This window comes from Sparus aurata, chromosome 9, assembly GCF_900880675.1.
Source record: "Sparus aurata chromosome 9, fSpaAur1.1, whole genome shotgun sequence".
Classification (NCBI taxonomy): Eukaryota; Metazoa; Chordata; class Actinopteri; order Spariformes; family Sparidae; genus Sparus; species Sparus aurata.
The window spans coordinates 6,649,182-6,663,407 of NC_044195.1; the positions used below are offsets into that span (position 1 = coordinate 6,649,182).

At 41.4% G+C, this 14,226-nt stretch overlaps 1 protein-coding gene across 1 annotated transcript; it reads right to left on the minus strand.

The window, feature by feature from the left end:
• Window positions 1-2,332: 2,332 nt before the first annotated feature.
• On the minus strand, window positions 2,333-3,474 carry LOC115588497 (trace amine-associated receptor 8a-like). Its single transcript, XM_030429140.1, has 2 exons — window positions 3,305-3,474; window positions 2,333-3,143 (listed from the first exon to the last, which is right to left on the minus strand). Exons 1-2 carry the CDS (start codon window positions 3,472-3,474, stop codon window positions 2,333-2,335), a joined length of 981 nt encoding a protein of 326 aa, XP_030285000.1.
• Window positions 3,475-14,226: the final 10,752 nt, after the last annotated feature.

Below are 14,226 nucleotides of genomic sequence, written 5' to 3' on the forward strand. Positions count from 1 at the left end.
TGTGTTGTTGGGCAGATGTCTCTTATGTCTGCTATATCCTCGTCTAGTGGGAGCTGCTGGTCCATCATAGACCTCCTCTGCTGTTCAATATTTGCCACGTAACATGACTTTAGGATTATTTTAGTGTGTCCTCAGTTTATTGTTCTCTAATGTGAAATGTGCTAAACAACACTAATACATGTTAGTCCTATTGCCGATTAATATGGACTATTGTGGCAGTGGATTATTGCTCTGAGTGGATTATTGTTCACTCTACTGAGTTAGTTGCGTCTTTCTTTACCACATTCATTAGAATATTTTTTGTGACAATATAACTTGAACAAATTTGACTGCAGTCCTACAGTTTAGTTATGTTTTTAATGTGTTACTTTGTTTAATTCATAAGAATCATTAAAACACAAATTAAAGTCAATTTAAAGTAAACTATAATATATATGACTGTTATTTCTGCCACAGAATATAAGTCAAGACCAGGTCATCAGTTAGGTGCAAGCAGTCCACTTTGTGATACCCTGTGAAATATACACAAAGATATTCCTTCAATATCACATAGTGCTCATCAGTCATTTATCTTTGTGTAATAACTCTAATAAGTACAATATGTCGAAAAATGCTTAAAAGTGACAACTTTAAAATTGGGTGCATGCTTTAAAGGGACACTGTACTGTAAACAAATCATGAATTTCTTCATTAGTGTAACATAAGTGAGTAACCTATTATATAGTTTGAATATTTCTTTATTCTGAAATATTTTGAGCACTGCATCAGTTTCATTTATTGACCTATAGGATCAATAATAGGATCCCTATTGTTTACCTTGTACTATCATTTCCTATCAGTTCAGTTTGCTTGGGCTGGTCAAAAGATGTTTTGGTTTGATTTTAATTTGAGAGAGGTTTTCACACCTCTAGCCTGTTTTCCTTTTAAAATGTAATATTTGTTGCATCTTTGTGGACCACCTAAAAGGGTTAGGAATCTATCTATTGTAGTTTCACAAAATAGGGGCTCCTAAACAGCATTTTGCATATGGCCCCCAAAAAGACAGAAACGGTCCTGGGTGCCAGTGTCAAGATAGCGACCCGATAATAGACCGATAGCTGCTGGAGCTGGCAAGCTCTGGGGGAGACAGCTCTGGGCAGATGCCAGAGCTTCTGGAGGGATATGCACGAGGTAGTCCAGGAAAGCATATCATTTTTTTTTTTTAATTAAAGAATAAAATGGAAAATTCAATATTAAATTTACAGTATATTTTCTCTATCTTCTCAACCTCTGCATCAGCTAGCACGGAGCTGCTTAAGTTTGCTGTAGATATCTGAATGGAGGGGAAATGTTCTTACTTCATGAACACACACACACAGAGGAGACCTGAAAAAAAAAAAAGACACTGGAGGAGAAAAGAACAAACCGGAATATCTGGAGTCCACCAAGGCTTCACTTCTTTACCCATTAGATACTGCCAAGATGGCGAAAACTGGTACTGTCCACTCTAAGCCTCTCGCAAGAGCTTCAGAAACCTATGAGTAATATCAGGCTGGCTTGTTTTACAGTCAGTGGTCACAGCACGTCATTTTGACAGCTGGGATAACTTTCCGTCTCTCCTGATAGATAACAGCCCTTTAAGTTTTTTTCTGAAATGCGGGTCTGGCTCTAATTCAGAATTTCTAGCTGACCCTAAGCAGCTGAGCAGTGGCTCCTGTCCTCCACTCTGCCCAGCCCTCCACACAATCCTCCGTAAACATGTTTTTTGTTTTTTTTTTGATAGAGAGCCTGCTGGCAAAACTTAATTATTGTAATTTTAAGTTTTTGTTAGTGTTCACATACAAAATAGGTGCACTGAAGACTTAGCCGTGCATCACCACCGATGACACAGTACCTGCTGATGTCTGTAGGTTACAGTCTTCAGTCATATATAAAATAAGGTGCACTTTCAGACAAGATTATTCTAATGTGGATATAACATCTGAAAAATACGACTACAAGTTGGGAATGAAAACCTGCATTTTTCTTTAAAATCCACCCTGCTTGACACGATGCCATCACAACAAAAATAGGTTACAGTCCTGATAATTACAGACTACACAGTAAATCCATGAGATGCTGCTTTGTAAGAAAATTACAAAACAAATTAACAAACCTAAAGCAGGTTCTCTGTTCTCCATTCAGTGGCTTCACTCATTCCTTATTCAAGAAAATCATATTGTAGGATAAGCAATGTAAACACATAGATAAGTTTAGCAGCATTCAATAACTTTACTGTCATATTATTTCTCCATGACAGAGTACATTTGTCATTCATGCTGGGAGCCTACTTTCAGGCCCATGTCGAGTTTTTCTACAGTATGTTCAACTCACTGGAGTCAGGCTGTAGTATCTTAAATGTGACTAGGAGCTTAATTGATTTTCTTAACCAGGGATAGCAAAAGGCATAAACCACAGGATTTAGACAGGAGTTAAAATAATACAAGCATAAAACAAAGGCAGCAGATGAATCATTGATCAAGTTATTTTGGCCTGTAAGTTCAACACAATAATATGGGCAGAGACATATTAGAAACAAAACTACAACAACACCAAGAGTCCTGGCTGCTTTCATTTCAGATTTCTTTGCAGTTACTTTCCCTGATTGTGTGACAGCTGCAATATGAGACCACATGGCACGAGCCTGAGACACAGCCACTACAAATATTCTCATATACAAAACAACAATAACAGTAATGGGAACAATGAAGGAAAAAGTGAGATCTACAAGTACAGCAATGTAGTTAATGAACAATATACACTCTCCAATGCAGGAGTGATACCTGCCTGGTTGTTTCAATGCATCCTTCAGGATCAGACCTTGAAAAATTACAGAGCATATCCAACACAGACAAACACACACCTGAACTCTTGTTTGTGTGATTTCACTGGAGTATTGCAGAGGATGACAAATAGCCACATAACGGTCAACAGATATGAGCACCATGGTTCCTACTGAAGCTGAAGCAATAACATATCCTAGATAACCATGCAGAGTACACATGAGGTCACCGAGGAACCAGCAGCCGTCTATGAGCATAATTGTAAGGAACATGTGGAGGCCCATGAAGAAATCTGAGACAGCCAGAGAGAGGATGAGGAGGTTGGTGGGAGTGTGGAGCTGCCTGGAGAGGAAGAACAGCATACATTTATCATATCAATCAACATTCAGAGAACAGCAGATCGAGCACATGACTGAAATATGATCAGATCACTATTACTCACAGCTTAAATGTCAATGCTTTTTACTACTCTATATGAGTTTAATAAATTAGTGAATGTCTACTTGAAGTGGGAGATAGAGATGATGACCAGCAGGTTAAGTGCTGCAGTGAGCAGAGAGCCGAAGGGAAGCAGAATGTAAATCATGGTGTCAAATTGAGGACGTATTGGCTTCCTGCAGGAGCTGTTGAGAAGTTGTGGAAAGCAGAGTTCAGTTTCCTCTAAGGTTTTCATCACCAGAGAGAGGAGAACCTGCTGAGATTTGGCAGCTTTTTGAACAAAGCTTTCTGTCATACAATTTATCACTATCCTTCCAGCCAAGCCCTCCTTCCTCCTCACCTCTGCTGCTTTGTTCCTCTCCATAGAGATTTAAGTATAATGCCTTCTTTGTTCATCCTTCTCAATGTTGGTGACTTTGGTTCATGAATATCTCCAGCTTTGGCCATCTGCCAGATGTCACAGGTCAAAGTTGGCTGAGCTAAAGTGGTAAATGTTGCTCTTCGTGAGAGTACATTTTTGAGCTAACCTTTGTGCACTTGGGATTATCCAAGATGGTAGAAATCCCATGAATTTGTTCCTAATCCTGGAAATGTATGTAAATTGATTCCAAAACACTAAATTAAAGTTGTTGGTAATCTATTTAGAACCAGTGGGATGAGAACAGAGAAATATATCCTAACTAAGGAAGACATAAATTACATAACCTGCAGCAACCCTCCAGCAGCAGAAACAATATGTGTATACCTACATTAACATGTACATTTTTTGCACAAGGAACAGCTGATTAACTTCACTGATTATTTAAAACTCCTTGACTGGGAAGAGTTTATAATTATAGCTTTTAGCTTCCCATGACGTATGATACAGTATAGGGCTGCACGATATTGGAAAAAAGTGATATTACGTTTTTTTTAAACCCTACGATATATATTGCGATATGAAAAAATACAGGAATTTTCATCAGATGGCCTGAATAGCACTTTATGTTACACTGCACTGCTGCTATCTTGTGGACAATTAACCTGCACTGATCTGACCTCTTTTTGTCATACTGAGCTGTTTGGTACCGACGTAAATGGTCAAACTAATTACTTGTGATATCTCTCATTGTGGCAACAGATGCAAGGCACTGTCGACACAGAACACGTGTTTCATCAATATCATCCTTCTTGGAGCTGAAATAATTCCAGATAATTGACATTGCTTTTCTTTTTGGCACCAAGTCTTCCTTTTCGGCGATTTTCTCTTGTTCCTTGCTTATTTTTCAATTCGTTACCAGCGACTCACTCTATGTACAGGGGCGTGGTCTGCTTCGGCACATTGAATAAGAACTAATGTGATTAGTGGATCACTGCACATGCAGAGTCTGCATGCACAGTGTGTGTCAGGTACCCTTGAAATAAGATGAGTTCATTTGCGTTCTACACCGCAGGCCCTGAGATGTGACTGTCGCGCACACATACATTGCTATGACGATGCTCAAACGATATATCATGCAGCTCAAATACAGTACATAACTGAAAGCAGCCTCTCAAATCATAGAATTAGAGTGTATAAACCCATCTGTGTAGGCACATCTAATGTGCTCTTTAAATGGTAGGAAACAGACTGCACTTTTGACTTTAGACCAGCTTTTTGTCGGTCCATGGCACAGTCACTTTCTGCTGCCTCAAGAAAGCAATCCGCCATCAGTGCGCCTGACCACACCTCATTTTAAGAACAACACGCCCAGGGGTTCAGGTAGGTGCTACGTGGGATCTGGGCGTGAAAATGACAACGGCATCAGACTAGCATTTATTTCTTTGTGCTGAGCATAAGATAGAAGAAGTCCACATCATGAAATCTTACATGGTCAAAGTCCAATTTACTAAAGATATTGCTGAAAATGGACTCTTAATACTTAAAAAAATTACCCCTGATAGCCTCAGCAGAGTAACACAGGCAAAAACTCATTATAGTTCTTTATTTACTTGTTTTCGCTAACTTTGTGCATATTAAATAGTTCAAAAAAGTGCTTAAACTTATTAAAAGACAAAAATACATAGGACTATATGAACTTGATTTGCAAATGTATAGCTTTAAAAACTGAAATTGATTACAAATGACTGAATTTCAAATCAGGGGTGTGAGGCAAGAGACCCTGCCGAGAGGAAGCCCGGGGCCAATGTCTGGAGCCAGGCCCGGATGGAGGGCCTGTGACTGAGTGCCTGGTGGCTGGGTCTGCCACGGGGGCTGGCCGGGCACAGCCCAAACGAGTAACGTGGCACTTCTTCCTCCCCCATCCCCTGGACGCACTATCCGCAGGAGAACCTGCTGGAGTCAGGTGCACTGCCACATGGGTGGCAGTGGTGGTGACGGGACTCGGCGACCCAGACCTGGGTGGCAGAGGTGGTACATCACCTCTTTTGGGAGGTAGGAATCGGAGCTACCAGTTGGATCTGGCAGGGCTTGCCTCCATGCACAGCATTGGCTCTGGATCCAAACTCCTGGATAGGGGCTGGACACTATTCTTCTCTGGAGTTGCCAAAGGTGTGGGGCACCAGGCAGGTGTGGGGATACTCACAAGTCCCTGGCTCAGCGCCGCAGTGTTGGAGTTTAGGGTTAGCTGGTGGACGAGAGGGTCGCCTCCCCACGCCTAAGGGCTGGGGGGAAAACTCTGACTCTTGTTCGTGCATATGCACCAAACGGCAGTTTGGAGTATGCGGCCTACTTGGAGGTCCTGGCTGGGGCCCTGCATGGGGCTCCAGTGGGGGACTTTGCGGTCTTATTTGGAGACTTCAACGTACACAACGGCAATGACGGAGATACCTGGAGGGGCGTGATTGGGAGTAACGGCCTCCCCGATTTTGTGCTAGTCACAGTCTGTCTATGATGAACACCATGTTTGAACACAAGGATGCTCATAAATGTACGTTGTACCAGAGCACCTTAGACCAAAGGTCAATGATCGATTTTGTGATCGTATCATCTGATCTGAGGCCGTGTGTTTTGGACACTCGGGTGAAGAGAAGGGCAGAGCTGTCAACTGATCACCACCTGGTGGTGAGTTGGGTTTGGTGGCAGGGGAAACCCATGGACAGACCTGGTAAGCCCAAACGAGTAGTGCAGGCAAGCTGGGAACATTTGGGGAGGCCCCTGTCCGAGAAGCCTTCAACTCCCACCTCCGAAGGAGCTTCTCTAGCATCCCTGTGGAGGCTGGGGATATTGAACCTGAACGGACACAGGTGGTCAGGGAAGCCATCCGACTGAAGAAGGAGGGGAAAAAAAAGAAGCAGAAAAAAGAAAGGAGTCCTTCAGGGATATGTTGTCCCAGGGGACTCCTGAAGCGGTTTTGGGGTACCAAAGGGCCTGAAGGGCAGCAGCCGCAGCTGTGGCAGAGGCAAAACAGCGGGTGTGTGAGGAGTTCGGCGAGGCCATAGAGAAGAACTTTGGGCGGCGCCAAATTGGGGTCATTCCAGAATTGGAAGACATTTGGGCTTCGGAATTTTCGAAAAATTAACCTTCTATTTGACATATTCATCAATAATAGGCATTAAACTATAAAAAGCTTTATTGGCTCATCTCAGGCATGAAATGATTTTTTGCTATTACATGTTTCATTTGATATTTACTAAATCTGGCACAACCCTGTTACCAACACTCAGGAACTTGAAAAAGTACATACATGCACTTTTTAAATGTAATTCCTTTACCATAAGGTGAAGGAAATTACATTCACTCTGAATAACCATTTGACATCCGATTTGAGTTGATTTAAATTCATTTATGCAACTTTAAAAATCTATTATACCTGACTTTTCAAAAATGGCATGTGTCACTTTACTAATTTCAGCATTTGTTTTCAAATATTTGCTATAAGACTTCATGCATATCATTACTTAAGCTGCTTAAAGGACAAAAAGTCAAACCCTTGTGAGCTCAGAATGTCATTTATGATTATTTTTGATTGAAATGATATGGTAATAGGGTTGAAATTAGAGTAATAGGGCTGCATTAAGTAAGATGGTTGAATAGCTATGATATTTTTATTATAGAAAATTATGCAAATGTGACAAATAAATGCTCAAGACCACAGAAATATTCTTGGAGTAATTGTTATATGTTATATTGAGTATTTTTTTTATAATTGTATGTCTGCACTATAATTCAAATAACAATAGATAAAACAAATAATTGCTTCTTTTCCTCAAATACAAAAAAACAAGTGCAAAAATATTTGTAAACACTTTGTTTTTGTTGCCAGTTTTCCTCAAAAAACCAAAACAAAAATCAAGTGTCAGACATTTCTGACTTCAACTCTGAGATTTTATTAAAATTTCCCACAGATGTTGATCTAGCCAACACACTGGTGAGTGCATGTCAAGTTAATCCTCCCTTTTTCCCGGCATCAGTGCCTGCCCCAACTCGCTCGAGGCCTGGAGGTCAACAGAGAACGCTGGACACAACTCAGCTTGCTTTAGTTACTTGTTTTATTCATCTCGACTGGGATGCGGCAACAGTAGCAGTAGCAGCAGCAGGTTAATAACCTCAAAGAAAATAAACAAAGAATCAGGCACTCATTAAATAAGTACAAAATCAATCGCCTTATTAATACCTGAACATGAATAAATTATTAAATTGACTTAATTACTTTAAAGAATTAACTAATCGAACTCATTAATACACTTTCTCATTAATTAAATGATTTAAATCACTTCAATTTTATCATGCAAAATCAATAGGTCTTAAACAGTATTAAATTATTAAACCCACTCATTCTAAATCAAGCTTTATGCTTAAATTATTAACCTAATTAATACTTTTAACTCAAATTAACGCATTTTAACCAATTTTAACTACTTTAATGATTGAAATATGTTCCAAACCCGATATTTATGTTCATGGTCTATTTTCAAATCAAATCATCTTTCTCTAAATCAGATGGTCTATATGACTTTAAAGAATGAAAAGGAAAAAAAGGGATAAATCCTAAGATGTTTCAGACCTCAAACCACCAGTGCCACTATATTAATATTAAACACGATCATTTAAGCCTTGTGGTTATCAAAAGAAAATATGGTCTCTATACCTTCAAACGTCATAACACTTTTTCTGGCTGTTACCACAAAGAAATCAGCATATACTCTCTCTCTATAATCAAATATGAAAGTGCTTGTAGGATTCTTAAAATATTAACAAAAAATGTAAACAGTTATTGAAAAAATAAAGTACAAAGCCCTGCAACATCCACTTTTCAGTGTAATCTCAATAAAGGAATTTACCCATCTGCCTAAATAAATAAAAGCTTGCAGGACTCAACAAAATTAAATATGGTAAACAGTCTCAGATACTGGATTTTACCTGTTGTTCCAGTTTGTATGTCAGTGCTTATTTTTTAATCTCAAGGTTTTTGTGGAGGAATACAAGCTGGTCCACATGCCCAGCTTTCAGGACGCTTCTCTGTGCATTCACAATGTCTCCTGCGGAAGAGAAAACTCTCTCCGCAGAGACGCTTGTTCCAGGAATGCACAGGAAACATTTTGCTACTCTGAATAGCTGAGGGTACTCCTGTTCATGGTCCCTCCACCAACTCAGAGGACTTCCTGTGAGAGGCAAAGGGGTCTCATCTTTAAACCTCTTTATCTCAGCTGCGGCAGCATCATCTGCTGATTTTGGTGCTGTATTGTCACCAGTGGCATACGTTGCACCAAGCAAGTCTGCCAATGCACATGAGGTCCTTGGTCTCTTTAGGGGTGGCTGAGGGATGGAAGCAGGGCTGTCCTCAAAAGGTGGGTGATCAGCTTCCTCTGGGACATTCTCCCCTTGTTTGTCAGTGTCCTGTTGCAGCTGAAAAAAAAAACATCAAATCCAACTAGTATTAATGTCACCGAAAGCCAAAATTCAAATCCTAGATTCATCCTATTCCACACTTATATTTGTATTTAATACATAATTATCCAAGTGCAACTTAACCATATGTCATTAATATACTTAATTTACTCAGATTTGCACTTAGTTATAACTGCAGTGTATTTTTTCCAAGTGTAATATATTAATTTATTTATTTACATTCTGTTGCTTCTTTATCACAGCCACCACAGCGTTGGTCAGTCTGGAGTAGATCTCACTGGCCTCTGCTTCAGACAGGAAGGGCAGGTCCTTAAACCTGTGAACTACAGCTCTCCTCTGACATGACCAGGGTGGCATCATTCATGGGCTTGAGTGCCCTGAGCACTTCTTCTGCACATGGGATATCAGACTCACTTAATGTGAAGATATCTTTTTCACTCCTCCTGACCTCTGCTGAAAGCAGAGCTGCGCAGATGGCTGGTTGCTGTTCTAAAAATCATTCTATCATCTCATAAGAGCTGTTCCATCTTGTAATAACATCTGTGATCAACCTATGACTTGGCAGCTGGAGTAGGCGCTGTTTTTGCTTTAACTGTTCACTGGCTAGTGTGCTGCGCCTATAAAAGGCTGTTACATTTCTGACCCTGCCGAGAAGTCGCGCCACTGACTGTATTTTCAGTGCTCTCTGTGATGCCAGATTAGGGCTGTGTGTAAAACACAGTATGTGCGTCAAGCCTGCGAGTCTCTCCGCAACAGTCATATTCGATGCATTATCTGTAACAACAATGGGATCTTTTCCATCCAATCCTCATTCAGTCAGAGCCTCATTCAGTAACGCTGCTATGTGTTCCCCCGTGTGACTGTCATGCATGGCTTGGGTTTGCAGTACATGGGACTTGAGGTTCCACTGGTCATCTATGTGATGTGCTGTAAGAGTTACATACGATTCAGTGGCCCTCGAAGTCCAAGCGTTGCACGTCAAAGCGACTCTCTCTGCTGAGCTGAGCGAGTCCAGCACCGTCGCTTTGACTTGTCCATACAACTTCGGAGAGCGATGTCCGTGATGTGTTGTCGGGAAGGGATGGTGTAACAGGGCTCCAGTGTTTTCATCATATTACGAAATCCCTCATTCTCCACAACACTCAGAGGGCGCATGTCTTTGCAAATAAAAGAAAGTACTGACTGTGTTGTCTTGGTTGTGCGAGTTGAGGTCGCTGGTAGTTTCGAAAAGTTAACTTCTTGAATAGTTTGTTGAGCAGGATCCACTCGTTTCACGTTAGCCTGTAATGCTACATTGTCATGGTGTCTCGCCACATGTGATCGCAAATATGTAGTATTGCCCGAGTACTTGACTCTGGCGTTGCAGAGTTTACAGACCGCATGGCTCTAGTCGAAGTCGTAACTGCCTTCCTTTGTTTTGAAACCAAAATAAGCCCAAACATCAGTTTTAAAAGCTGCTGGACTGGCTGTATCCTCTCGTTCTCAGTCATCGGCGGGATTTCATTGTTCCTTTGGCGCGGAGGACGTAATGACTGCTGCCAACTAGCGGCCAGAGGTTTAATTGCAACACAAAAATGAACAAACACTGTGAATATTTGCATGTTAATTGTTAATAAAAAATTGATTACAGTGCTGTTGAATATCGATACGGTATCATGAAAAAAAATATTGCGATATTTAAGTGTATCGATATTTTCTTACACCCCTACTAACTTAAAGTTATTTTATTCTTCTATATGATTAAATTAAAGTTTTCTCACCACCGGCGTGTCTGAGGTCTCCATGTGGTGATGCCACCAAACACTGTCTGTGTGACAAAGAAGTGACACACCTGTTTCTGAGCCTACTTATTACCTCAGCTCTATCTCGCCAGCCTCAGGCCTCCCTACCTGCATTTAGGAGTCTGACCTGAAACTGACGTCACCCCCTGGTGGGGAAGACATAAATCGCTGCAAAATAAATTCAAAACCATTACATAAACACAAATGCAGAATTTCTTTAAATTGCCTTAACACCTCCCACTTGACCACCTGGTTACTTAACCCAAGGAGGTCACAATCAGCTTCAAAGGTCACGCTGTTCTTCAGTTGGGAGCAGGATCACCAGGCGTCTAACATCCCTATGAAGAACTGTAGAGGGAATCCTTGCAGGGGGTTTCATGCAGTCTTTTCTGGGGAAGTTCTCACATTTACATACCTCATGATTCCTTTCTTGTCAGTGTTTACACTGACTACTCTTCCCATCTTGTACTGACCCCTCAATGAATTTTGATCAGCCAGCCACACCACATCCCCCACTGCAACATTTCTCTCCTTGGTGTGCCATTTGCTCCTTATGAAGAGGTTAGGTCCAGCCAATTCACTTCACCTCTTCCAGAACTTGTTTACCTCTTCTTCGATGGCTCTGAGTCTTTTGTACAGCAAATTTTGGAATTGGAAATTTCCTTGATCTCCACTCGTGCCAGTCCGCCCCAGTAAAAGAGAGTTAGGGCTGATGTTTCCAATTGAGTCCTCTTGACATTGTGCTCTTGCATCGATCGGCCTCTCATTCACTAGGTTCGCAGCCATGAAGAGGAATGTCTGGAATTCTCCCCACGTGAAGATTCCAACCCCATCGAGGTTGCTTAATGCTCTCTTTACAACTCGGACTGTTGCCTCTGCTGCTCCTATTTGGGGAGGGGAGGCTGCTGGGTGGATTTTCCAACACCATTCTGTCCCATGTTTTGAAGCTCTGTCTTCAACTTCAGACTTGTCAATTTTCTCCAAATATCTAGGAAGGTCTTCAAGTGCAGGCTTGGCTCCAACAAAGTTTGTGCCAGGGTCAGACCATAGCTTTCTTGGGTGTCCTCTGAGGGCTGTACTGCACTGCCCTTAAAGCCATGCAGCAGAACAAAATGCCTCAGATTTTAAGCTTGACCCTCTTCTTCACCTCATCTTTCACCTCATAAGGCCCGAACAGATCGATTGTGGTGGACTGTTTGACTGTCCAAAAGATGGATCCACCTTCCTATTTCAATCTTTCCATGTCTCTCAAAGTATTTCCCTAATCTGCTTGCAAAGACAGCTCTGCACATTTCAGCTTTGACGTCTTCTCCTTTCTGATCAAGAGGTGTTAACTTGGCTTTTGCTTCCACAAATCTCACATCGGCCCCTTGTGTTGTTTCCCACTTTAGGTACATAACAGCACCCTAGCTTTTGTCACTGCCATCGGTGAAAGTGACGCCCCATGGTTTTCCCTTCCAGTGGGCTGGTGTGAGACTCCTACAGCACTTGATTTGCCTAAGCTCGACATAGTCTTCAAAAAGTTGGATAGCCTCTTCTCTGAGGTTGTCTGATAGTGGACTATCCCATGTTTCTCAGGTCAGTTTTCCACCCCCTCCTTCTTGGAAGGCTTTTCTCACCAGAATGGGCCCCCTTTGCTTGACGGGTGCTGCAAATCCCATTGGATCATAAAGTCCAGCTACTTGACTGAGAAGCACTCTTCTGGTAAGTGGGTTAGGTGTTTCTGGCCTCACTTCCTCTTTGAGGAGGTCCTTACCAAGTCTAATTTTGTTCCTCCTTTTAGAGAAGTTGATTGAAGTTAACACGTAAAGAATGTCTTCTTCCGCAGGTATCCAGCACCTAGGGCTTTGTTGTCATCATCCCTCGTCTGATTTGGAAGAATTATTGTTTTACCTTCAGGCCCCTTTCCTTTCAGGGCTTTTACCGCAATCTTTTGCCTCCCACTTTGCCCTGACAGAATCCACAGTTTGAGGAAGAAGCCTCCGGCTGCCACGATTTCCTTCACTCCTTGTGTGATTTTGTCGAGCCCCTCTAGGCTGTTGTGAGAGGTCAGGATGTCGTCCACATAACTGTCCTCTTCAACAACCCTGCGTTCCTCCTGCCAGTGAGCAAAGTGGGATAATCTTGCAGTCTCCCGCATTGCTAGCTGAGCTATGCACCCGGCTGGTCTGTCCCCCATATTGACTCTGGTAATGGCATACTCCCTCATTTCTTGATGGTCACTGTCTCTCCACAAGAATCTGTGCAGGTGCATTTCACGCTCCTCTAGCCAAACTGAATTATGCATCTTTTTGATGTCCCCAAGGGCTGCAAACACACCGCTTCTGAATTTCAGTAGAACAGCTCTGATTGGGTTAAGAACATCTGGTCCCTTCAGAAGCAGATCGTTCATGCTTAGTCCTCCAAACCTCTGGCTACTGTTCCACACTAGTTACACAGGAGATGTCACAGAATGAGGGTTTGGGGCGATTAAATGGCTCACATACCACACAGGTCCTTTCCAGATTCTCTTCAGTGCAACATATTTTTGACAGACATTCAGAAGTGGTCAGGGTTGTTAATGATTGATGCTGATATTTAGAGAGCTGGGCAGCAGATAACTCATATAGAGGAAGTTACACCATTGGTCAACCGAATGCTGCTTCTTCCTGTATATATATCAAACTAAAAGACCCATGTTTCAATCTGGTTTTGACCTGGTCATGTTGTTTTTTTGTCTTCATGAGAGGAGGCATCGGCAGTGTAGTGGCGAATTTGACGTAAATAATAATGCCCTTTGTTCAAGTAAAAAAATGTTATCAAAATCAAATCAAATGGCCACTGAGGCACTTAAAGAGTGAATCTTATGTAGGTATATGACAAAACTATTTTCCAGCCATGGTGGTACGGTTTTGCGGTTTATTTTCCCTTCGGTGGCAAACAGTTGATGGAAATGGGGTAATTGCATTTTTGCTCTTACATGTTTTTAGTTTTTGAGAAGTCCACAATATATTGTGATTTGACCCTTGCAACCTTCTGTTGTGCTACTTTTCACATCAAAGTTGCTCCACCTGCACATCTAGTCCTCTCCCAAACAAGCGAATCACTTTTCTAAAGTCATGTCATTGTCATATCAATGTAATTTATTGCAAACAATCATGCATTAACTTTTTCATTTCTGTTTGTTTTCAAGCAGCTCTTCAGGGGCATCAGATCGGGTTGTAATGGAAGAGGTAGTTATGCCGATTTTATTGTTTATAATCGATGTAAAACCTTTTTATAATTACATAGTTTAGCACTATTAATACATTAGACTGTTACTGTAGACATTGCTATTAGATTATTTAAATCAAATCAAATAAATAAATGTCAAACTATTACATTTAGATATTATTGT